General features: G+C 41.6%; 1 protein-coding gene across 2 annotated transcripts in view; it reads right to left on the reverse strand.

Moving 5' to 3' along the window:
* LOC126236275 (uncharacterized) overlaps positions 1-25,961 on the reverse strand; it is a 181,102-nt gene that overhangs the window by 53,376 nt on the left and 101,765 nt on the right. For both annotated transcript variants that reach the window (XM_049945434.1, XM_049945435.1), the window contains exon 4: positions 23,254-25,775. In XM_049945434.1, coding sequence (XP_049801391.1) covers positions 23,254-25,775 — 2,522 coding nt within the window. The remainder of the gene's footprint in view (positions 1-23,253; positions 25,776-25,961) is intronic.

Here is a 25,961-nt window from a genome sequence, read left to right on the forward strand (position 1 = left end):
GGCAAAGATATGTATTACTCTACTTGCTAAAGTAAAGGTGATTTTAATTCACAATGCAGTACAGAGAGATTTTCACCTTAGACTGCTCACACACACGCGCCGCCTTCCAGGTGGGATACAAAAGTTGGCAACGAGGACTCCCCTTTACCCTCCTAACAGCACCTTTTTGCTCGGTACTGCTTTCTTTTCGTGCTAGCCTCAGTATAAGACTTTCATTTGTGTAAACCATGGCTTCGCCACAGGAACAGGCTTCGCTGTCGATTCTTGCACGTTTTCAGGCTCAGTAAATAACGCAGCTGCTTGCTGCCATAAATGGACTGGTCACACTACAAACTGCAGCTACTTCGGTACCTCCAATGCCACCGCCTGTACCGATGCCGTCGCTGATGGCACCGCCATTTCGTGCCTTCAATCCTGATGTTGAACGCTGGCCAGAATACATCATCCAGATTGAGGCACACTTCACAGCATACAACATACCAGGTACAGAGCACCTTGCCTTTTTCATTGCCAATGCAGGTGTTGTGTTATACCGTGTGCTCATCAAGTTGTTTCCCACCACACGCCCAGACACTAAAACTTACGATGAAGTGATCAACGCTTTGAATTCCCACTTCCGTGACAGTGTAAATGTGGTAGCCACACGCTACAAATTCTTTCATCTCTGGTGTGGCCCTACTTAGTCGAATAAATCTTGGTTAGCAGACCTTCTGGGGCTAACTTCTGACTATGACTTTAATTGCTCATGTGGATGCTCATATGCGGATATAATGATTAGAGACGCTATTGCGCAGATTCTGGCGGATCACCGCATCCGCGAACAAATCCTCAGATTTAAAAACCCGTCTTTGCACGACGTAGTGGACTTGCTAGATAGACAGGATACATTAGACATGGCTCCTTCCGCGTTCGACGTGACCCCAGGTGTGTGTACTGTTAGTGCAGCACAACACATGCCCTTTCGCCCGGCCCCAACTAGCCAGCCAAGCCACGCCGCTCGCGCACTCGTGAACACGTTTCAAACCAGGCACCCTGTAAGAAACTAAAATCATATCCGAACTGCTTTCGTGCCCACCCACGGGACAGTTTCCCATCCTGCCAATCACAGTGTTATGTTTGTAATAAGAAAGGACATATGCAAGCTGTGTGTAATAAGAGAAACTCTAATTCACAACTTGTCTCCCGTTCACGTGGGTGTCACCGCAACGGAAATTGCCATGATCATGATTCACATCAGCCTATGAATGTTAATGCCGTTTATTCACAGCCTTCTGCTTCACGTGCTTTGACAGCTCGTTGTGTGAATCAAGTTTTGCCAGACACTTCCTCTCGCATTCAGCACGATGTGCGGAAACTTTTTGTTACTTTGAACATTTGTGGATGTTCTGTTCGCCTGCAACCGGACACTGGTGCATCAGTTTCTTTACTGAACAAATCAACGTATGACTTGCTCGGTTCGCCCCCACTTCGTCGTTCGCATTCCACACTGACTGCATTTACTGGACAGGAAATCTCAGTGCTCAGAGTGTGTAGTTTGCAAGCCATGTATGGAGCAACAACCCGTACAGTGTCTTTCCATGTGCTCCGCTCTAGTGATGCTACGAACATTTTTGGCATGGACACATTTGAACATTTTGGTCTCACAATTCAGGACAATGTACTTTGTATCAACGCTAGTGACCATGCAGACAGTGTTGCCGCACTATACGATGATTTTGCTGAACCCCTTTGTGATGGCCTTGGTTGTGCCACGGACTTTGCAGCACATGTTGTAGTTAAAGACAATGCCATGCCTGTTTTCTGGCGCGCACGCCCAGTTCCATACACACTGTGTGACGCTGTAGCTGCTGAACTTACACATTTGCAAGACTGTGGTGTCACTGAACCTGTTTCTGCTTCACTATGGGCTTTGCCCATAGTGTGTGTGACGAAACCAAACGGTTGTCTACATATTTGTGGTGATTTTAAGTCTACAGGAAATCCCCAGACAGTGGTAGCTACATTTCCCTTACCGCGTCCTGATGACATTTTTGATAAGCTAGGTGAAGGAAAATTCTTTTCCACGATTGACTTGTGGGACGCATACTTTCAGATTCAATCGACGAACAGTTGCAGCGCTATTCTGTGATCAACACCCAACTTGGCTTGTTCCAGTTTTGCCGCCTTCCGTTCAGTTGTGATTTGGCTCCTGCTATTTTTCAGTCTTACTTGCAGCAGTTGTGTGCCACTGTCCCTGGTTGCTCAAATTATCTGGACGATATACGAGGGCCGTTCAGAAAGTAACCTCCGGTTGATTTAAAAAAATACACCAAGTTAAATAAAAATATTTTAATATATACATCTTACAACTACATCTTTGCACTATTTTTCTACATAGTCTCCATAGCGATTGAGGCACTTATCGTATCTCTTCACAAGCTTTGAAATTCCTTCTGCATAAAAATCACCCGCTTGTGCCTGGAGCCAGCCTGTGACCGCATCTTTGAGCTCTTCGTCGTCGTCATCAAACCGCTGTGACCCGAGCCATTTCTTCAAATGCATGAAGAGGTGATAATCACTTGGCACCAGGTCTGGGCTGTAAGGTGGATGGTTGATAACGTCCCACTTGAAGGACTCAAGAAGGGCCGTTGTTCTGCGAGTAGAGTGAGGACGGGCGTTATCGTGCAAAAAAACGATACCGGAAGTCAGCATACCGCGGCGTTTGTTCTGTATAGCCTGTCGTAACTTTTTTATTGTTTCACAGTACACGTCTTGATTAATGGTCGTACCACGTTCCATGAATTCAACCAACAACACCCCTTTGGCATCCCAAAACACCGTTGCCATCAGTTTTCTGGCAGAAAAATCTTGCGAGGCTTTTCTTGGTTTGGTAGGCGAATTTGAATGTGCCCACATCTTTGATTGTTCTTTTGTCTCAGGGTTCACGTACTTAATCCAGGTTTCGTCACCGGTCACGATTCTGTTTAACAATGGTTCTCCTTCGTCCTCATAACGTGACAGAAAGTCTAATGCAGAGGCCATTCTTTGAGTTTTGTGGTGGTCGGTAAGAATTTTGGGCACCCATCGTGCACAGAACTTACGGTAACCCAATCTTGCTGTCACTATATCGTACAAGAGAGTCTTAGAAATCTGTGGAAAACCAGTAGACAACTCCGACATTGAGTAACGTCGATTTTCACGAACTTTTGCATCAACTGTCTGAACGAGTTCGTCAGTCACCAATGATGGTCTACCACTCCTCTCTTCATCATGAATGTTTTCTCGTCCACTTTTAAATAAACGTACCCATTCACGGACAACTCCTTCACTCATAACTCTTGGTCCGTACACGGCAGAAAGCTCACGATGAATAGCTGCTGCAGAATATCCTTTGGCTGTAAAAAACCTTATGACAGCACGCACTTCACATTTGGCGGGGTTTTCTATTGCAGCACACATTTCAAACTGCCACAAAAACTAAACTAGCGCAGGTACGACGTTCACTCGACCACGGCTTGATGCCGACTGACCTGTTGAGTGCGTGAACGCACAGATGGCGTCGCTTCTCCCCCCACAACCCGCACTGTGACCAATCGGAGGTTACTTTCTGAACCGCCCTCGTAGTTGATTCAGGTCGCACTCCTGACGAACATTTGCAGAATTTGCGTGCCTTATTTACCGTACTTTTGCAGGCAGGACTAAAGTGTAACAGAGACAAGTGCAAATTTTTTCAAACTGAGATTCAGTATTTAGGACATATGAGTAACAGACAGGGTGTCCACCCCTCACCGTCACATCTCAGTGCGATTAGAGACTTGCCAGCACCCAGGAACTTGAAAGAACTTCAGTCTGTGTTGGGCAAAATTACTTATTATATTCGGTTTATGCCAAATGCAGCACAGACTGCAGCGCCTTTGCATCGTCTTCGGCGTAAGAACGTTCCTTTTGTTTGGTCTTTGAAATGTGAAGCTGCTTTCCACAAGCTCAAATCTGCTTTGTTGAATTATTGCTGTCTGATTCCTTTCAATCCCTCCAAACCGCTTGTTTTGGCTGTCAATGCATCTTCTCACAGCATCGGAGCGGTTCTCTCGCACCGCATTAATTGTGTCGATCGCCTGATCGCTTTTGCATCTAAGTTGCTCAATTCTGCCCAGCAAAACTATTCTCAAATCGAGAAAGAAGCTTTAGCTATTGTATAGGGAGTGACTAAGTTTCATGATTTTTTGTACGGTTGTAAGTTCTATTTGGTCACCGACCAGAGATAAATTCTGCCGAAATTTTTACAAAGGTACAGACTGTGTTTAGAAAGGATAGATTGCATGCAACCGGTGGTGGAGTGTTCGTCACTGTTAGTAGTAGTTTATCCTGTAGTGAAGTAGAAGTGGATAGTTCCTGTGAATTATTATGGGTGGAGGTTACACTCAACAACCGAGCTAGGTTAATAATTGGCTCCTTTTACCGACCTCCCGACTCAGCAGCATTAGTGTCAGAACAACTGAGAGAAAATTTGGAATACATTTCACATAAATTTTCTCAGCATGTTATAGTCTTAGGTGGAGATTTCAATTTACCAGATTTAGACTGGGACACTCAGATGTTTAGGACGGGTGACATTATACTGAGTGCACTATCCGAAAATTACCTCGAGAAATTAAACAGAGAACCGACTCGTGGAGATAACATCTTGGACCTACTGATAACAAACAGACCTGAACTTTTCGACTCTGTATGTGCAGAACAGGGAATCAGTGATCATAAGGCCGTTGCAGCATCCCTGAATATGGAAGTTAATAGGAATATAAAAAAAGGGAGGAAGGTTTATCTGTTTAGCAAGAGTAATAGAAGGCAGATTTCAGACTACCTAACAGATCAAAACGAAAATTTCTGTTCCGACACTGACAATGTTGAGTGTTTATGGAAAAAGTTCAAGGCAATCGTAACATGCGTTTTAGACAGGTACGTGCCGAGTAAAACTGTGAGGGACGGGAAAAACCCACCGTGGTACAACAACAAAGTTAGGAAACTACTGCGAAAGCAAAGAGAGCTTCACTCTAAGTTTAAACACAGCCTAAACCTCTCAGACAAACAGAAGCTAAACGATGTCAAAGTTAGCGTAAGGAGGGCTATGCGTGAAGCGTTCAGTGAATTCGAAAGTAAAATTCTATTTACCGACTTGACAGAAAATCCTAGGGAGTTCTGGTCTTACGTTAAATCAGTAAGTGGCTCGAAACAGCATATCCAGACACTCCGGGATAATGATGGCACTGAAACAGAGGATGATACGCGTAAAGCTGAAATACTAAACACCTTTCTCCAATGCTGTTTCACAGAGGAAGACCGCACTGCAGTTCCTTCTCTAAATCCTCGCACAAACGAGAAAATGGCTGACATCGAAATAAGTGTCCAAGGAATGAAAAAGCAACTGAAATCACTCAACAGAGGAAAGTCCACTGGACCTGACGGGATACCAATTCGATTCTACACAGAGTACGCGAAAGAACTTGCCCCTCTTCTAACAGTCGTGTACCGCAAGTCTCTAGAGGAACGGAGGGTTCCAAATGATTGTAAAACAGACAGGTAGTCCCAGTCTTCAAGAAGGGTCGTCGAGCAGATGCGCAAAACTATAGACCTATATCTCTGACATCGATCTGTTGTTGAATTTTGGAACATGTTTTTTGCTCGCGTATCATCTCATTTCTGGAAACCCAGAATCTACCCTGTAGGAATCAACATGGATTCCGGAAACAGCGATCGTGTGAGACCCAACTCGCTTTATTTGTTCATGACACCCAGAAAATATTAGATACAGGCTCCCAGGTAGATGCTATTTTTCTTGACTTCCGGAAGGCGTTCGATACAGTTCCGCACTGTCGCCTGATAAACAAAGTAAGAGCCTACGGAATATCAGACCAGCTGTGTGGCTGGATTGAAGAGTTTTTAGCAAACAGAACACAGCATGTTGTTATCAATGCAGAGACGTCTACAGACGTTAAAGTAACCTCTGGCGTGCCACAGGGGAGTGTTATGGGACCATTGCTTTTCACAATATATATAAATGACCTAGTAGATAGTGTCGGAAGTTCCATGCGGCTTTTCGCGGATGATGCTGCAGTATACAGAGAAGTTGCAGCATTAGAAAATTGTAGCAAAATGCAGGAAAATCTGCAGCGGATAGGCACTTGGTGCAGGGAGTGGCAACTGTCCCTTAACATAGACAAATGTAATGTATTGCGAATACATAGAAAGAAGGATCATTTATTGTATGATTATATGATAGCGGAACAAACACTGGTAGCAGTTACTTCTGTAAAATATCTGGGAGTATGCGTACGGAACGATTTGAAGTGGAATGATCATATAAAATTAATTGTTGGTAAGGCGGGTACCAGGTTGAGATTCATTGTGAGAGTGCTTAGAAAATGTAGTCCATCAACAAAGGAGGTGGCTTACAAAACACTCGTTTGACCTATACTTGAGTATTGCTCATCAGTGTGGGATCCGTACCAGATCGGGTTGACGGAGGAGATACAGAAGATCCAAAGAAGAGCGGCGCGTTTCGTCACTGGGTTATTTGGTAACTGTGATAGCATTACGGAGATGTTTAGCAAACTCAAGTGGCAGACTCTGCAAGAGAGGCGCTCTGCATCGCGGTGTAGCTTGCTCGCCAGGTTTCGAGAGGGTGCGTTTCTGGATGAGGTATCGAATATATTGCTTCCCCCTACTTATACCTCCCGAGGAGATCACGAATGTAAAATTAGAGAGATTAGAGCGCGCACGGAGGCTTTCAGACAGTCGTTCTTCCCGCGAACCATACGCGACTGGAACAGGAAAGGGAGGTAATGACAGTGGCACGTAAAGTGCCCTCCGCCACACACCGTTGGGTGGCTTGCGGAGTATAAATGTAGATGTAGATATGCCTTTCACATCATTGATCAACCCGTCAAAGCCAGTTCCGGCCCATACTACACAAAAGTTTCAAAGTTGGTCTTTGTTTTTGTCTAACTACAATTACGAAATTTTGTTTCGGACTATGGCCCTGCATGGCAATGCTGACACTTTGCCTTGTCTACCTATCGGTCCTGACACAGTGTTTGATTCTTCTGAATTGTCATGCGTGTTTATTGATTCGCAAGATAAGGAATTAGCTGATGGATTTCCAGTAGATTTTTGTCACATTGCTGCCGCAACAGCCGCCAATGCTTCTTTGCAGAATCTTTTGCAGTATCTTCCTACTCAATGGCCTCCATCTGCTACGCAAATTCGTGATCCACTTGTTCGACGTTACTTTGCACAACGTCACAATTTGTCTGTACACCACGGTGTTATCTTGTTACAAACTGACAATGATCAGTCTCGTGTGGATGTACCTTGTTCGTTGCAGTCGGAAATCCTTAGATTGCTGCATGCTGGTCATTGGGGTATAGTGCGGACGAAGCAATTAGCGCGTCGTCATTGCACTTGGGTTGGCATTGATAAACAAATTGAGGATTTGCTTGCTAACTGTTGCTCTTCCGCAGAGCACCAATCTGCTCCCTGCCAGCGCTTCTTTGCGTTGCCAACTCCTACTGCGCCTTGGCAGCGTGATCATATTGATTTTGCAGGTTCTTTCTGGGACACCCGCTGGTTGATAGTTATTGATGCGTACAGCAACTTTCCTTTTGTTGTACCTATGTCTTCTACTACATCTGCCAGTACTATTCGGGCTTTGACGTCTATTTTTTTGCATTGAGGGCCTTCCTGAAGTCATTGTCTCGGACAATGGCCCGCAATTTGTGTCCTCAGAGTTTGAAGCGTTCTGTGCTACTAATAGCATTCGCCATCTGACCTCAGCCCCGTTCCACCCCCAGTCAAATGGCGAGGCTGAACACTTTGTGCATACATTTAAGTTGCAGATGAGCAAGTTGCGCGCCACGCACTCTCACGAGCGTGCGCTCTGGACTTTCCTTGTTTCCTATCGCTCTCAGCCGCGCGGCACCCGTTCCCCAGCCAAATTGCTTCATGGCTGTGCCCATCGGTCGCTCCTGCAGCTTTTGCACCTGCTGCTGTGTGCTCCTGCCGCTTCGCCTCATTCTGGCTTGGCGCTGCATGATTTGGCGTTCTATCGCATTTTCTCTGGCAGGCAGCGCTAGGAGCAGGGGTGCATTCTTCGTCAGCTTGGCCGTGCCTTATTTGTCTGTTTTGGTCCCTCCGGTACTGTCAAGCGACACTGAAACCAGATATGTTTGTGCTGTCCTCAGTTTTCTGCCGTTGGTTGTTTTCTGGCAGAACTGGAGGCTTCACAGCTTCCACCGCCTCAGCCCACAACTCCACCGACGGCACTTCCGCCGCTCACGCCTCCGCGGGCACGCCTGCCGTCGTCACCGCTGCCGGTCTGGTCACCTGCATTGGATGGGCACCTGTCGCCGCCAGCACGGCCCCACCTCCAGCCACTGCCGTGTTCCTCTGCAGTGCCGGAACTAATGGACACTGAGGCTGCCATCATGCCACCGCCACCTTCGCCCATTGAGGTCGCTGCTCTACCTCGTCCGAGCATACCCAGTAGCGGTGGACGGCCTGGCAAGTTTTCCACGGGGCGTTTTCCTCGCCCACTCACGAGCAATTCGGGGTTATGGGTGGACAGCATGCGCCGGCAGTTCCGCTGTCCGCCCCCTCAGCTGCGCCGCCCCTGGGTCCCTCCACCCGCCGGCGGAAGCCCTACTCAATGATGGTGCGTCGTTTCAAGGGGGAGGCGTGGTATCGATAGCAATGAAGCCACGGCGTATTAAAGTTATTAGGTTAGCACTATGACAGGCACTGATGACAGCACCCTCTAGTCAGTGCTGTGCAGATATAAGGAGATTTTCACCTTAGCCTGCTCCTACCCACGCGCCACCTTCTAGGCTGGATACAAAAATTATATCAACCACTTCCTTCACTGAATCTCCACTATCTCCACCCCTTTACCTCCTGGATCCCTACTCATCACTGTTGGTGCCACCTCCCTATATACTAACATCCCTCATGCCCATGGACTTACTACTATTGCACACTGCCTTTCCCAACATCCGTCAGACTCCAGACCCACAACCTCATTCCTGATGTATCTTATTAAGCTTATCCTAACTCACAACTACTTCTCTTTTAAAGGCAAGGTATACAAACAAATCCGCAACACAGCCATGGGTAACCGCATGGCACCCTCTTATGCCAAACTGTTTATAGCCATCTAGAGGAGACCTTCCTAGCCTCCTAAAACACCAAACCCCTAGTCTGGTTCAGGTTCATTGATGATATCTTCATCATCTGTACTCAGGGCCAAGACCCCCTATCTTCCTTCCTTTACAACCTCAACACCTTCTCTCCCATCTGCTTCACCTGGTCCTCTTCAATCCAGTGTGCCACTTTCCTGGACATTGACCTCCTCCTCTCTGATTGTTCTATCCACACTTCTATCCATATTAAACCCACCAACAACAAACAGTACCCATACTTTAACAGCTGTCATCCCTTCCCCACCAAAAAGTCCCTCCCATACAGACTGGCACCTGAGGATGGTGTATCTTAAGTGAGAAGAGCTCTCTCCTGTGTAATTTCCCCTCACATCCTCAAACCTCCCACCACCTCCAAGAACCAGCCACAGAGAGTGCCCCCCTTGTCACCCAATACCACACCGGACTGGAATAACTGAACTACATCCTTCAATAGGGCTTTGATTACCTATGCCCTGAAATGAGGGATATTCTATCCGGGATCCTTACTTTCCACCCTAAAGTGGTGTTCCTCATCTTCCCACCCTCCACAACTTCATATGCCACTCCCAAACCCATTACCTTGCCACAAGGATCATATCTTTGTGGAAGACTCAGGTGCAAGACCTGCCCAATCCATCCATCCAGCACTTCCTATGCCAGGCCTATCACAGAATTATCCTACCATATCAGTGACCAGGCCACTTCTGAAAGCAGCCATATCAATACCAGCTCTGCTGCAGTTATTGCTCAGCTTTTCATATTGGTATGACAGCCAACCAGCTCTCCACCAGGATGAATGGCCATCACCAAACTGTGGCCAAGAGCAAAGTAGATCACCCTGTGGCACAACATGCAGCTGAACATAACACGCTTGATCACAATGGCTACTTCACTACCCAAGCCATCTGGATCCTCACCTCCACCAACAGCTTTTGACCTGTGCAGATAGGAGTTATCCTTACATCACATTCTCTGCTCCTGAAATTATCCCAGCTTCGATCTGCTGTAATGCACTGTCGCCACAGCCTCCTGACACTGCACCTGTTGGCAAGGGCAGGCTAGTCCCTGCATACTCTGCCAGACAGTGCTCTTCCAACCCCCCCCCTCCCACCCCACCCCCCACCAGTACATTTCAATCCCTTTCCCTTCCCCTTCCCCATCCCCATCCCCTCCAGGTTGCTGCTTCCATTCCACATGACAGCTGCACTGTGGTCCGAACTGTGAGAGATGGTGATTACGTGTGATAGAGGTGTGTTTGCTCATGTGAATGAATGTATGAGTGTTTCTTTTTCTTTTAGTGAAGAAAGTTATGGAGGTAAGCCAATATGTTAGTGTGTTTTAATTGTGCCCATCTACAACTTAACGTGTCGTCTTTACGGTAAATAGCAATCTATCTCTTTCTTACATTTCTGATATTGAAACCTGGAGTTCCCATTGTTTGATGTTACAAAAACTTTTAGAGAAATATTTTCTGTGTGTATAGAGTCGTCAATTGAACCAAGACTCACATTTCAATCAACAAACATGACATCTAGTACCAGAATGAATCTTTCTCTCTGCAGTGAAGTACCTACCATTTTGAAACATCATGACAGAGTAAAAGTGTGCGTTTGACATGTGAAGCTAGCACTTAAGTTTGCAAATTAGAGAGAGAGAGAGAGAGAGAGAGAGAGAGAGAGAGAGAGAGAGAGAGAGAGAGAGAGAGATTGGTACAACTAAAACTGTGAGGACAGGTCAAGAGTCATGCCCAGATGGCTCAATTAGTGAGAGCATTGCCTGTGAAAGGCAAGGTACCAAGTTCAATTCCTGGGCTCACACGCAGTTTTAATCTGTCAGAATGTTTCAAAATAGAGCATACTATGCTGCAGAGAGAAATATTCCTTCTGGAAACAAATCAATAGCCCCTTAGTCCAACAACATACACAAGAGAGCTGTTGTAAAGTTTTGGAAAGCTGGAAAAGGCTACTGGCTGAACTGAAGGACTGAGAATGCCTAATTAGTTGTGCCTGGACAGCTCAGTTCGTATGATTGTCGCTCATAAAAGGCACGGTTTCAAGTATGAGCCCCAGTTTGACACAATGTTTGATATTTAATCAAGTCAGTGTTTCATTCAATAGTTCAAAAATGTATATCCAAACTAACTTGGGATTATATCTGCATCATTTGTGTCAGCTAATTACTGTTGTGAAACAAAAACACTATCCTATATTATGAACCATTCCATGTGTGGCCCTTAAAAGCTACACAAAACTGCAACAAACTATTAGAACATTTTGGGAAGGAAGCCTGGAGAGTGAACCATCTCAGCCAGATGTCTGAAAATTTGATCTTAGAGGTGTATTCTGAGAAATCTGAATAAACTGCTCTCACTTGAACAAAACAATAGCAGCATACATGGGTCATAACTAACAATAACATTTTTATAAGTACCATATTCAGCATGTACAATTGTTTGGGACAATTTCCCTCTTTCTTGTATCAACTTTTTGTACTTAGTTTCTGCAGATGTCCGCCACATTCCATTTCCTTGTTCCCATTTACAAATAAATCACATATTGATAATGTCAATCTGTTATGTAGATTTACTTGTATATTTACTTAATGAGTGTCATTTATAATCTTTCCATACCTGTGGTTTCAATGAGTCTTTAATATCGGAATATGACCAACAATGAAAATTTCTGCATGGTCTCTCAGAGTAGGGAGACTTATGGAACTATTACTAACCAAACAACACATAAGATATGTTGACAGTTTCTTCTTTGAACAGAGAGACACTAAAATGAAATTTCATAGCCAGAATGAACATTTGTTCATGTAAATAGGTTGAAAAATGCTAACAAGACCACAAGACCTAAAAGAAAAGGCGAATCTCACAGGGTAACATTATACTCTGGAACACACTGAGCTACACTACACCTACATACACTTACACTTACACTTAAACCTACACCTACACTCTGCAAATCACCGTGAAGTGCGTGGAAGAAAATACATCTCATTTTACCAGTTATTAGGGTTTCTTCCCATTTCATTCATGTATTGAGTGCAGGAAGAATGATTGTTCAAATGCCTCTTAGTGTGCTGTAATTATTCTATCTTGTCCTCATGATCCCTATGTAAGTGATATGCAGGGGGTTGAGTATATTCCTAGAGTCATCATTTAAAGCCAGTTCTTGAAACTTTGTTAGTAGACTTTCTCAGGATAGTTTACATCTATCTTCAAGAGTTCGCCAGTTCAGTTTCTTCATCTTTGTGACACTCTCCCATGGGTCAAACAAACCTGTGACCATTTGTGCTGCCCTTCTCCACATACATTCAATATCCCCTGTTATTCCTATTTGGTGCAGGACCCACATACTAGAACAACATTCCAGAATGGGCTGCAGGAATGATTTGCAAGCAATCTCCTTTGCAGACTGATCACACTTCTTCAGTATTCTACCAATAAACCAAAGCCCAACACCCGATTTACCCACGATTGAGCTTATGTGATAATTTCATATCATATCCCTACAAAGTGTTACACCCATGAGTTGGCTGATTCCAACTGTCACTCACTGATGTTATAGTCATAGGATACTATGTTTTTTCGTTTTGTGAAGTGGACAATTTTACATTTCTGAACATTTAAAGCAAGTTGCCAATCTTTGCACCATTTTGAAATCTTATGAAGATCTGACTGAATATTTACGCAGCTTCTTTCAGGCAGTACTTCATTACAGAAAACTGCATCATCTGCAAAAAGTCTGAGACTAATACTAATATTGCCCAAAAAGGTCATTAATACACAACATGAATGGCAAGGGTCCCAACACACTATCCTGGAGCACAAGCACATTTGATGATGACTTTCCATCCAAGATAACATGCTGTGTCGTCCCTACCAGAAAATCCTCAATCCAGTCACATATTTCACTTGATACCCCATATGATCATTCTTTTGACGATAAGTGTAGATGCAGTACGGGGTCAAATGCTTTTCAGGAATCAGGAAATACTGCATCTACCTGGTTGCCTTGATCCAAAGCTTTCAGTATCATGTGAGAAAAGTGAGAGCCGAATCACATGTTCGATGATTTTAGAGTCCATACTGGTTGGCACAGAGGTGGTCATTCTGTTTGGGGTACCTCATTATGTTTGAGCTCAGAATATGTTCTAAAATTCTACAAAAACTCAATGTCAAGAACACTGGACAATAGTTTTGTGGATCACTTCAACTACCCTTCTTGTAGATGGGAATGGCCAATGTTTTCTCTCAACAACTGGGCACAGTTTTTTGTTTGTGGGATCTACAATGGATTATAGTTAGAAGAGGGCTAACTCTGCTGCAAATTCAGTATAGAATATGATAGGGTTTCCATTGTAATCTGGGGCTTTGTTCAGTTTCAATGATTTAAGCTGTTTCTCAACACTACTGATACAAGTACTTATCTCATTCATCTTCTCAGTGGTACAAACATGAACAAAACAGCAGAAATCTTGGGTGGACTACAACAGTGGAAGGAGTCAATAACAATAGTCTATGTAGTGGAGATGTTGAGCAGTTGACATGCTCAAAAGTAAAATTCGGAATTTGTAACTTAACTTTGAGGCTATGAAGATAATACTTGTTTCATGTTTGCATCCACCCCACCATAGAGAGAGAGAGAGAGAGAGAGAGAGAGAGAGAGAGGGAGGGGGGGCAGATACATTGCTCCAGCATTGTAGCTGAGTGGATACTTCTGTATGTGCACTATGTGATCAAAAGTAGCCTTTATGACAGCTTCCACTCTCACAGACATACGCTCAATCAGGTGCTAGAAGGTTTCTTGGGGAAGGGAAGCCCATTCTTCACAGAGTGTTGCACTGAGGAGAGTTATCGATGTCGGTTGGTGAGGCCTGGCACAAAGTCAGCATTCCTAAACATCCCAAAGGTGTTCTGTAGGATTTAGGTCAGGACTCTGTGCAGGCCAATCCATTACAGTGATGTTATTGCCATGTAACCACTCCGCCACAGGCCGTGCAATATGAACAGGTGCTTGATCATGTTGACAGACACAATCACCATCCCCAAATTGCTCTTCAACAGTGGGAAGCAAGAAGGTGCTTAAAACATTAATGTAGGCCTGTGCTGTTATAGAGCCACACAAAACAACAAGGGGTGCAAGGCCTCTCCACGAAAAACACGACCACATCATAACACCACTGCCTCCAAATTCTACTGTTGCACTACACACGCTGGCAGATGACGTTCACTAGGCATTTGCCGTATCCACACCCTGCATCGGATCACCACATTATATACTGCGATTCGTCACTCCCAATAATGTTTTTCCACCATTCAATCGTTCAATGTTTACGCTCCTTACACCAAGCAAGGCGTCATTTGGAATTAACCGATGTGATGTCTGGCTTACGAGTAGCCGCTCAACCACAAAATCTAAGTTTTCTCATCTCCCGCCTAACTGTCATAGTACTTGCACTGGATCCTGATGAAGGTTGGAACTCCCTTGTGATGGTCTGGATATATGTCTCCCTATTACACATTACAACCCTTTTCAACCGTTGGTGGTCTCTGTCAGTCAACAGACAAGGTCGGCCTGTATGTTTTTGTGCTGTATGTGTCCCTTCATGTTTCCACTTCACAATCACATTGGAAACAGAGGACCTAGGGATGTTTAGGAGTTTGGAAATCTTGCGTACAGATGTATGACACAAGTGACACCCAATCACCTGGCCACATTCGAAGTCCGTGAGTTCTGCAGAGTGCCCCATTCTGCTCTCTCACGATGTCTAATTACTACTGAGGTCGCTGATATGGACTACCTGGCAGTAGGTGGCAGCACAATGCACCTAATATGAAAAAAGTATGTTTTTGGGGGTGTCTGGATACTTTTGATCACGTAGTGTGTGTGTGTGTGTGTGTGTGTGTGTGTGTGTGTGTGTGTTACTTGATTCCAAGTATATAAATACTTGTTTAATTGTATTAAAAGGAAAATTCACTTGAGAAAACTATAAAATTATACTCTCCTTTTGGGAGACAAAATTTCAGTACTGAATATAGGTATATCTAAAAATTAAAAATTAGTTCTAGCATTTGAAACTATTAGTTTCTTGCTAAGGGGGCAAAGAGGGAGAGGTTGGGGAAGGTTTGAAAGGAAGGGCAGGTCACTCATACCCAAGATGAAAGAAACTCACTTGTTGTAAGGACCCTGAGAAAGTAATAGTTTTGAAAGTTAATTTTTTTCACTTTTAAACATATCAGAGTTCCTCATTTTGAACCAACACTCCAAGGCCTTAAAGATCGGAAATGGTTGCACACAAATTGTTCCAAGATGGCCGCCGAGTAAGTGACGCCAGAAACCATTTCCAGAAAGTTAAGTGATTTAGACAGGAATATAATTTAGTTTAACGCCGACAACAAATTAAATACGTGCATTAGTGTATCGTTTAATCTTGCCGTTAAAGGTTTGTCTTTTCTTTGCATATTTTTTCAGAAAACACGAAAAGATCGTAACTTCGCGAAGTCGCGCTTGGGCTTAAATTTTGTAAACGTGTTTGTTTCTTGTTTCACGGTAATTTAACTAGTTTCTCGCTAACAAATAAGTAAACTACCGTAAATAGCGTATAACTTCATTGTTTTAATACAGATTTCAGAAAAACAGCGTAACTTTATATCAGAAACTTGCCTATATACATTTGTTTATAGGCCTAATTCTCGTAACGTTTTTGGAGAATCAAAGTTAAAGTATCTCGTTTAATTGTCCTTTTTTTCATTCCATCGAGTGAAATATATAATAAATAGCGTATACCTTCATTGTTTTAATACAGATCTCAGAAAAACAGCGGAATTTTAAATCAGAAACTTGCTTATATACATTTGTGAATAGGCTTAATTCTTGTAACGTCTTTTTGATTTTCGGTAATTTAATTGATTTATTCTAACTAAAGTATTATTTTTGCCATGAGTGAGAAGTGCCTGACTTGCCGTAGAATTGTTAGTTCCAGGGTTTGGTGTGATGGATGTAGTAGTTTTTTTCACTGGGGGGACTGCAGTGGCGTGGGTGTTGGGAAAGTGGATCAGGCTCATCAGTGGTTATGTAGGATTTGCAGCAGAGATAGGAAGATAGTGGAACAGGAGGGGAAAATTGCTGCCCTTCAGGCTGAGCTAGATCAGGCTAGGGAAGATCTGGACAGGTTAAGGAGGGAGAAGGGCAAAGAGAGGTGGGAAGTGGCAACAGGTAGCAGAAGGAACAGGCTTAGAACTAAGTCTGACAGTTTTGTGGTGAATGTCAAAAATAAGTTTGACCTGTTGCTTCAGTTAGAAACTGATGAGCCTCAAGCAGAGGTAGGTGTAGACAGGACACAACAAACTTTCAATAGGAAATTGAAAAAGAATGTAGGAAAGTCATCGAAAAGGAAGAAAGTTTTGTTGTTAGGCAGTTCTCATGCCAGAGGTGTAGGCCAACTTCTGCAGGAGGAATTAGGACCAGAATACCAGGTCACAAATTTTTTCAAACCAAGTGCTAGTCTGGAGCAGGTGACAGAGGATTTAGGTTCACTCTGTAAAGGATTTACCAGGGAAGACACCGTGGTTATTGTGGGAGGGCCAGGGAACAGCATCGACAGAGATCCTGGGTACAGTATAGAGTGTGACCTGGTAAAGATTGCGTCGGCATCGAGACACACCAATGTTGAGTTTGTATCTGTCCTGAGAAGCCATGACCGGCCTCATTTGAACTCTTCTGTTGGGGGAGTTAATTTGGAGTTGGAACGGCTGCTTGGGTCGGGTGCGGGGGCTCATATTGGTGTGGTTCCTGTTGATTATCTCAGTAGGTGGGACTATACCAGGCACAGCCTACATCTCAACAGGAAAGGGAAGGGGAAACTGGCTGGGGTAATAGCACGAAACTTAAGGGGGAGAGGCACTGCCATGAATGGTAAAATACCAGTGGTTACAGGTGTTGGAGCAGCACCTTTTTTAAGATAGGTAAGACAGAAAGATGTCAAGTTCTACGAGAGGTCAGGATTGAAACAAATCTTCAGTTTAGGAAAGAAATTAAACAGCACAATTCTAGCACATTGGATCACCAATCACAGCTATCAATTATAAATTTTCACCAATCACCAGAAATTTTATCTCCACCAAGTTGTATCTCAGTCCTAGGTAATTGCATTGATGAATTAAAGTCACCCAACCCAGCTGACATAATCTGCCTCTCTGAACACCATGTGACCACTGGTATAGGAACTAGGCCTAAGCACAATGAGAAACTCAGACAGGAGAGTACTGCAAATGTTAGAATAAGGAAAGGTTCTCATAAAAGTATAATTAAAAATAATGTAAGTATATTTCATCAAAATATTGGGAGTTTAAAGAATAAAGTAGATGAGCTTCTGGTTTGTTTAGAAGATTTAGAAGCTGAGAATGAAATAGATATACTATGCCTGTCTGAGCATCACATTGTTACTGATATGGATAAGGTAAATGTAAGTGGATATAAGCTCTCTGCACATGTAATGAGAGAAAATATGGAGAAAGGAGGAGTTGCCATATATGTCAGAAGTTATCATTGTGCAAAAAGTATAGAAACAAAAAAGTTTTGTGTAGAGAAACATATAGAAGCATGTGCCTGTGAGCTTAAATTAAATAAAGGCACATTTATAATTGTAACTGTATATAGGTCCCCATCAGGAAATTTTCATCTATTTCTGAAAAATTTGGACTCCTTGTTGTGCTATCTGTCAGACAGGGGGAAGAAAATTATTATTTGTGGGGACTTTAATGTAGATTCTCTGAAAGAGGGTAATAGGAAAAATGACCTTGAAGTATTACTCAGTTCTTTCAATTTGACACCCGTTATTGATTTTCCTACTCGGGTGGTAAAGGATAGCAGCTCAATAGCAGCTCACTGATAGATAACTTCTTTATAGACCAAGATAAGTTTAACCAGATAAATGCTCAGCCTGTTGAGAATGGTCTTTCTGATCATGGTGCACAGCTAGTTACAATATATGACATAGCTCCATTCAGCAATACTAAACAGTCCTCCAAAGTAGTACGTTCAGTCAACGATTTAACAATTGCAAATTTCACGGAAAGCCTACAGCAGTTAGACTGGGATGAGGTGTACCGTGAACCTGATGCCAATTTAAAATATAATTTATTTCATGACATTTTTGTAAATGCATTTGAAAACTGCTTCCCCAAGAAAATAGTTAAATATACTCGTAAGAAACCTTGTAACAAACCATGGCTTACTAAGGGTATAAAAATATCTTGTAACCGGAAAATGGAAATGTATCTGACAGCAAGAAAGAGTAGTGACCCAGAAACTATCAAAAATTATAAAAACTACTGTGTTATATTAAGAAAAGTTATTAAAAAATCCAGGAGTATGTGTATCATGTCTGAAATCAGCAACTCTGATAATAAAATTAAAACAATTTGGATTATTATTAAAAGAGAAACAGGTCAACCAAGAGCAGAGGAAGACAGTATTACCATCAAATTGAATGAAAACTTTACGAACAAAAAGTCAGAAGTTGAAAATATTTTTAATAATCATTTTCTAAATGTTGTGGATATAGTAGGATCCAGGTGTTCATTAGAAGATGCTAGGCTGTTAATGGAAGAGGCCATACCTATGCAATTTGATACAATTGAAATCTCACCCACTTCTCCCTCTGAAATTAGGAAAATAATAAACTTGCTTAAAAGAAAAAACTCACATGGAATTGATGGCATTTCCAGCAAAATACTAAAAGCTTGTTCTCAACAGATAAATAAGATCCTCAGCCACCTGTGTAATAGCTCTCTGGAACAGGGCATTTTCCCTGATAGACTGAAATATGCTATTGTTATACCTTTGCATAAAAAGGGGGATAGATCTGATGTCAACAATTACCGTCCAATCTCCCTTCTAACAGCTTTATCCAAAATTTTTGAGAAAGTAATGTATTCAAGAGTAGCTTCACATATCTGTAAAAATGAAGTACTAACAAAATGTCAGTTTGGTTTCCAGAAAGGTTTTTCAACAGAAAATGCCATATATGCTTTCACCAGTCAAATTTTGAATGATCTGAATAACCGAACATCACCCATTGGGATTTTTTGTGATCTCTCAAAGGCTTTTGATTGTGTAAATCATGAAATTCTGCTAGACAAGCTCAAGTATTGTGGCATGAGTGGGACAGTGCACAAATGGTTTAATTTGTACCTAACTGGAAGAGTGCAGAAAGTTGAAACAAGTAGTTCTCGTAACATGCAAAGATCAGCACATTCCTCAAACTGGGGAACTATCAAGAATGGGGTTCCACAAGGGTCAGTCTTGGGTCCTTTGTTGTTTTTATTATATATTAATGACTTGCCATTCTATATTCATGAAGAGGCAAAGTTAGTTCTCTTTGCTGATGATACAAGTATAGTAATCACACCTGACAAACAAGAATTAACTGATGAAATTGTCAATACTGTCTTTCAGAAAATTACTAAGTGGTTCCTTGTAAATGGACTCTCACTGAATTTTGATAAGACACAGTACATACAGTCCCGTACAGTGAATGGTATGACGCCATTAATATATATAGACCTTAATCAGAAGCATATAGCTAAGGTAGAATATTCAAAATTTTTAGGTGTGTCCATTGATGAGAGATTAAATTGGAAGAAACACATTGATGATCTGCTGAAACGTTTGACTTCAGCTACTTATGCAATAAGGGTCATTGCAAATTTTGGTGATAAACATCTTAGTAAATTAGCTTACTACGCCTATTTTCACTCATTGCTTTCATATGGCATCATATTTTGGGGTAATTCATCACTGAGGAATAAAGTATTTATTGCACAAAAGCGTGTAATCAGAATAATAGCTGGAGTCCACCCAAGATCATCCTGCAGACATTTATTTAAGGATCTAGGGATATTCACAGTAACTTCTCAGTATATATACTCTCTTATGAAATTTGTTATTAACAACCAAACCCAATTCAAAAGTAATAGCAGTGTGCATAACTACAATACTAGGAGAAAGGATGATCTTCACTATTCAAGATTAAATCTAACTTTGGCACAGAAAGGGGTGAATTATACTGGCACTAAAGTCTTTGGTCACTTACCAAATAGTATCAAAAGTATGACAGATAACCAACAAGTATTTAAGAAGAAATTAAAAGAATTTCTGAATGACAACTCCTTCTACTCCATAGAGGAATTTTTAGATATAAATTAAGAGAAAAAAAAATAAAAAAAAAAAATAAAAAAAATAAAAATAAAAAATAAGGAAAACAAAAAAACACAAAAAAATAAAGTTGTTATATTAACTTAAGTATGTTGTTAAATTAACCTAATTATGTCATGTATTGGAAAATTCGACTCGTTCCACATCATTACGAAATACCATATTCATGATCCATGGAACTAGTATTAATCTAATCTAATCTAACCACATCAATCATAGATATGTGGCCCCAACTGATTTAGTACAGGTAATGGCATTTTATCTATTTTTACCGTCTCTAACATTATTTCTCTACATTTGCAGTCTCCTGTTCATAACTATTTAATTGGAAGTTACTGCTCACTTTATCAAAATTTTACTCTTATCCATTCAAATTCATCAACTGCAGCTTCTATTCTTTAAGACATTATGGCTGCTTTTCAGTACAAGTTCTGGGATATTTCTACAGCTTCTTCTTCTTCTTCTTCTTCCTCTTTCCCCATCCCTTATCCATCTTTAGCTTCTCAACCCACAACATTACAATGAAAGTTCAGGAAGCAGTTTTTCATTTCTTTTTCAATCCAACCAACCATGGACAATATACAACAGTTACTTATGTTTTATCTTTCTTCCCAGAACTTTTTCATTCTTTTACCCAGCTGTGTCCTCTGTTTCTCAGAGGACATTCTACTGTACTCTCTGTTTTCTCTCTCTCTCTTAAAACCCTCGAAGTTGTTAATTATGGTTCAGGAGTTTTCTCTGTTTTGGACATCTTCACAATCATTCATTTCTTCTACATGTTTTTGACATTCAATGACACAACATGAAGAAATTATCTCAATGGGACAGGAATCAGTAGGTGTGATGTATATGTACAGACAAACAAATTACTACAATTTCAGAATGTTTTATTGAAGAGAAAGAGGTTCGTAAATGGAGCAAGTCAATAATGTGTTGGTCCATCACTGGACCGCATGCAAGCAGTTATTTGGCTTGGCAATGATTGATACAGTTGTTGGCTGTCCAGATATCACGCCAAATTCTGTCCAATTGGCATGTTAGATTCTCAAAATCCTGAGCTGGTTGGAGGGCCCTGCACATAATGCTTCAAACATTCTTAATTGTTGAGAGATCTGGCGATCTTGCCAGCAAGATAGGGCTTGGCAAACATGAAGAAAAGCAGTAGAAACTCTCACCGCATGCGAGCAGGCATTATCTTGCTGAAATGTAAGCCCACGGTGGCTTACCATGAAGAGCAACAAAATGGGGCGTAGAATATCGTCGACATACTGTTGTGCTACAAGGGTGCCAGGGTAACAACTAAAGGGCTCCTGCTATGAAAAGGAATGGCATCTCAGACTACTACTCCCGGTTGTCGGGTTGCAAATCGGGTGACAGTCAGGATGGTATCCTACCACTATCCAGGGCATCTCCAGACATGTCTTTGGCCTGGAATCTTATCAATTGGAGTAGAATTGTCTCAGTGATGAGTCTCACTTCCAAATGAGCCCCAATGACCAGTAAAGAAGTGCCTGGAGATACTGCAGACAGCTGTGGGATACAATCCTGACTGTCGACCGCCTTACAGCCTGACAAGCAGGAGTGCTGGTCTGAGGGACCTTTTCATAGCAGGACCCCTTTGGTTGTCATTAGTGGCACCCTTACAATACAGTGGCATGTCAACGATGCTCAATGTCCTGTTTTCTTGCCCTTCACGGCAAAACCACCCTGGACGTACATTTTGGCAAGCCAGTGCCTGCCTGCACACAGTAAGAGTTTCTACTGCTTGTCTTCGTACTTGACAAATCCTACCTTGGCCACCACGGTCAACGGAACCCTCCAAAAATGAGAACATCTGGGGCATTATGTGCAAGGCCCTCCAACCAGCTTGGAATTCTGATGATCTAATGCAACAAATGGACAGAATTTGGAATGATATCCCTTAGGAGAACATCCAATAACTCTGTCAATAAACAACAAGCTGAATAACTGCTTGCATAAGGGCCAGGGGGGACCAATGCTTAACTGACCTGCTCAATTTGTGAACTTCTTTCGCTTGAATAAATCATCAGTTTTTTTTCTGAAATTGTAATACTTTGTTTGTCTGTACATGTGCATCACATCTACTGATATATGTCCAAAGAAAGTGGTATATTTTTTTCCTAACGGTCTGAGAAAGTTTTTGGCTTTTCATAGAGCTCTATGTTGCTTCTTAGTATTTATTTCCAGTTTTCATCAGTTGTCACACCCAGAATTTTTTGACGGACTTTTCTTTGTTATTTAGTGATAACAGTTTCTATAATTCCCAGCAGTATATGCATTCCTTTGGAACTTACAGGGGGATTAAAATTGTTTATCAGATCAGCATTAAAACCTGGGACCTTTCACCGGCCAGTACTCTACCAAATGAGCTATACAAGCATGAGTCATGACCTGCACTCACAGCTTCGCTTACACCAGTACCTCTTTTCCAACCTTCCAAACTTCACTGAAGTTCTCCTACATATGATGCAGGTCTAGGACTCCTGGAAGAAAGGATTTTGCAGAGAAATGGCTCACACACAGCCCATAAGATTGTTACCAGAATTAATTTTCATTCTGCAGTGGAATATGTGCTTATTTGAAACTTCCTGCCAGACTGAAACAGCTTCCACACATTCTGTTTTAGTACAATATCTAAATCATAATCATTAGGGTGAAATGACATAGTTGCAAATTAGCATCCAGTTCTGACAATGAATCATTTTATAGTCAAGAAATTAAGCAAATAACATAACCTAGTAAGAGTATTATCAAAAAATTGGAAAAAAAACCTGCTGAAACACATAAAACATACAAACCTTTGTTGACTGTGCCGGTGTCCTGAAAATCTGTTATCAACATTCATAAGCTCATAATGTTGAGGAGAAGCTGAAGGTGAATCACTACGCTGCATAAAGGCATCACTTTGTGGACCTGTGTTCCAAGTGTTTTCATACCATGGTTTGTTTGATCGCGCTTGAAAAAATCTTTGTTGGTGTTCAAACCTTCTTACATGTGAGAAATCTCCAGAAGTATCAATTACAGCAAAAGGTATATTTTCTTGTGCCGGATGGTTGTATGGATTAGAGTAGTTCCGAGAAACCGACTGCCCATCATAGTCCATCCGAACATTGCGAGAAAATTCTTCTGATATTACCTGTGGATCAACGTAATGCCTCTCATCAGCCATATGATGGTGAGGTGATCCTCGATATTGCTGGCGTCGGAAATACCCCCTCCTGGGCCTAAATCGTTGGTGAGCATCTCTACCTCTATGTGGGCGTCTGCGCACAATCCAATCTGGCCGGTCAGAGAGTAGGTTTTGCAGGTCAATTTGATATTCCTGCTGTGACGGTGTCACATTCTCTGGTAAAAGATCAGATGGAGGAACTCTAACAGTAGCAATCTTCACACCAGCAAAATTAGGAAACATATCCAAAATTTCAGTTCTAGTTTTTGTCCTGGAATCTTCACCTGTTAGATCAATGAGAGTTATTTCTTCATAAAATCTGGTCAATTCTAATTCCAAATCATCATCTTTCAACACAACTGCTTCATCATTCTCACACTGGGTGTCGATATCATCGACAACTATTATTTCACCCATCTCTTTTTGCTTTTCACGCTTAGCTACCTTTCTTGGAACCAATTTATCATCTGAATGCATAAGAGTATCAGTTTCAACGTCAACTACATATGACTTTTCACTCTTTACAGATGATTTCCTTTGAGAAATACGACGTTTCCTTTTCGATTTGTGTTTGTGATCCACACATAAAATATCATCATTCCCTTCTTTATTACTAGTGATGTCCGGACAGACGGCTATGCTTTCTTCTGCTGAACTAACATCGGTTATGTCTATTTCACATTTCAGAGATTTCTTAACAAAAGACTTCTGGCCCCCAGCAGTCTTCCGATTCAATGTCCTTAAGGCTATACTTTCTTTTTTTGAATTAATGTCAGTAATGTCTACCTCACACTTCAAAGAATTATTAGAAGTACATGGTTGTCCTACATTCTTTTTCGGTCTTTGTGACACTGGCAATTCATCCACGATAACTACTTCTTGAGGAGTTCTCATTTTACTTTGAAAACTAGACAATTTGTTTTCATCATAATTCACTAAATTCACAAGAGGGGGTTGGCATGTTTTGCCATAATTTTTGTTCTGTTCTTGTTCCTCAAGGTCAACAATGATATCACTGAACCCCGATACACTACTGTCACTAATTAGACATACCTCATGCGATATTTTTACATCTTCCTTTTTTATTAACTCATGTGATTCCTGTGTGATTTGTGGCTCTCTAGTGTTTAAATGTTTGTTTACTTCGTGTACTTCCTCTACGGATTCAATAATACTGGGTGAGTCCATTCTGTCTACTGAAATATCACAGTTCTTCTCTGAATGAATAGTCTCTTTTTTTATTATGTCTTTTGATGACCTCTCTGTTGATGTAGATCCTGAAATAATTCTCCCTCTGTGCTTTACAACATCCTCCTGCAAATCATTTTCTACCTTCATTTCGATGTCACATATGACAACATTATTTTCATGATGATTTTCTTCATTATTTACTGCTACATGTGAAAAATCAACAGTACTTTGTTCATGTTTGATGTTATGAATATTGTCTTCAACCAATCCACCATTACCAGATTTTTTGCTAATAAACACTTCAGAACTATTTTTAATTCTCTGGTGTGACTCTGAGAAGTCACCTTTAGGATTTGGACTGCTTAGCTGTTGCTTCTCAGTTTTAAAATTAGTCTCAGATACACCAGGTGAAACTCCTGTACTGTCTGATACCGTGTTATTTGTGTAAAATCCAAATCCATGAGCTGTTTGAAGCTCACTATCTTCATTTTTAACAATATTACGTATCACATCATCACCTGTAGAGTTTTCTTCAGAAACCTGTGGGATTATAGTTTCAGTTTTTACATGGCTCTCTGATAAAATATCTGCATGTTGATTTTTAATGTGGTTTGTATCTATCTCAACATCATTTCCTTCAGATGATATAGTGATTTGTCTAATAGTGTTTTCATGGAACTCAGCATTTGCGGAATCTCCATTTTGATCATTATGCTGCTCTTGCGTGCTCACAGTGCCACGCTTACTGGGATAAAGATAACTCTGTAGACCTATACGTCGCTCATAGTCTGTGAGAACGAAAAGCGGTCCGTCATGACGTTTAAGCCGAAATCCTTGGCGTGCTAAGTGTGAGAAAACTCTATAACAATTCAGTGTACAACCTGTCCTTTGTCCTAAGAGTGTGTTATAGCCTTGCTGCACACTCAGACCAACATTGTTATGCAGTAGCAGCAGATTACTCTGAAATGAAAAAGAAAGGAATATATCTTAATATGCTGAGGAATATCACAAAATGTCTGATATACAAGAATGATAAAAAACTGTAAATTGTGACTTACAGAAATCAAGTTAACAGCTATAAGTTCAAGCCTTTGCAGCTATAAGTTCAATCATCATAAACAAATTCAGAAATATGTTCCGGATAAG

Source organism: Schistocerca nitens, chromosome 2 (genome assembly GCF_023898315.1).
Source record: "Schistocerca nitens isolate TAMUIC-IGC-003100 chromosome 2, iqSchNite1.1, whole genome shotgun sequence".
In the NCBI taxonomy this organism is placed as follows: Eukaryota; Metazoa; Arthropoda; class Insecta; order Orthoptera; family Acrididae; genus Schistocerca; species Schistocerca nitens.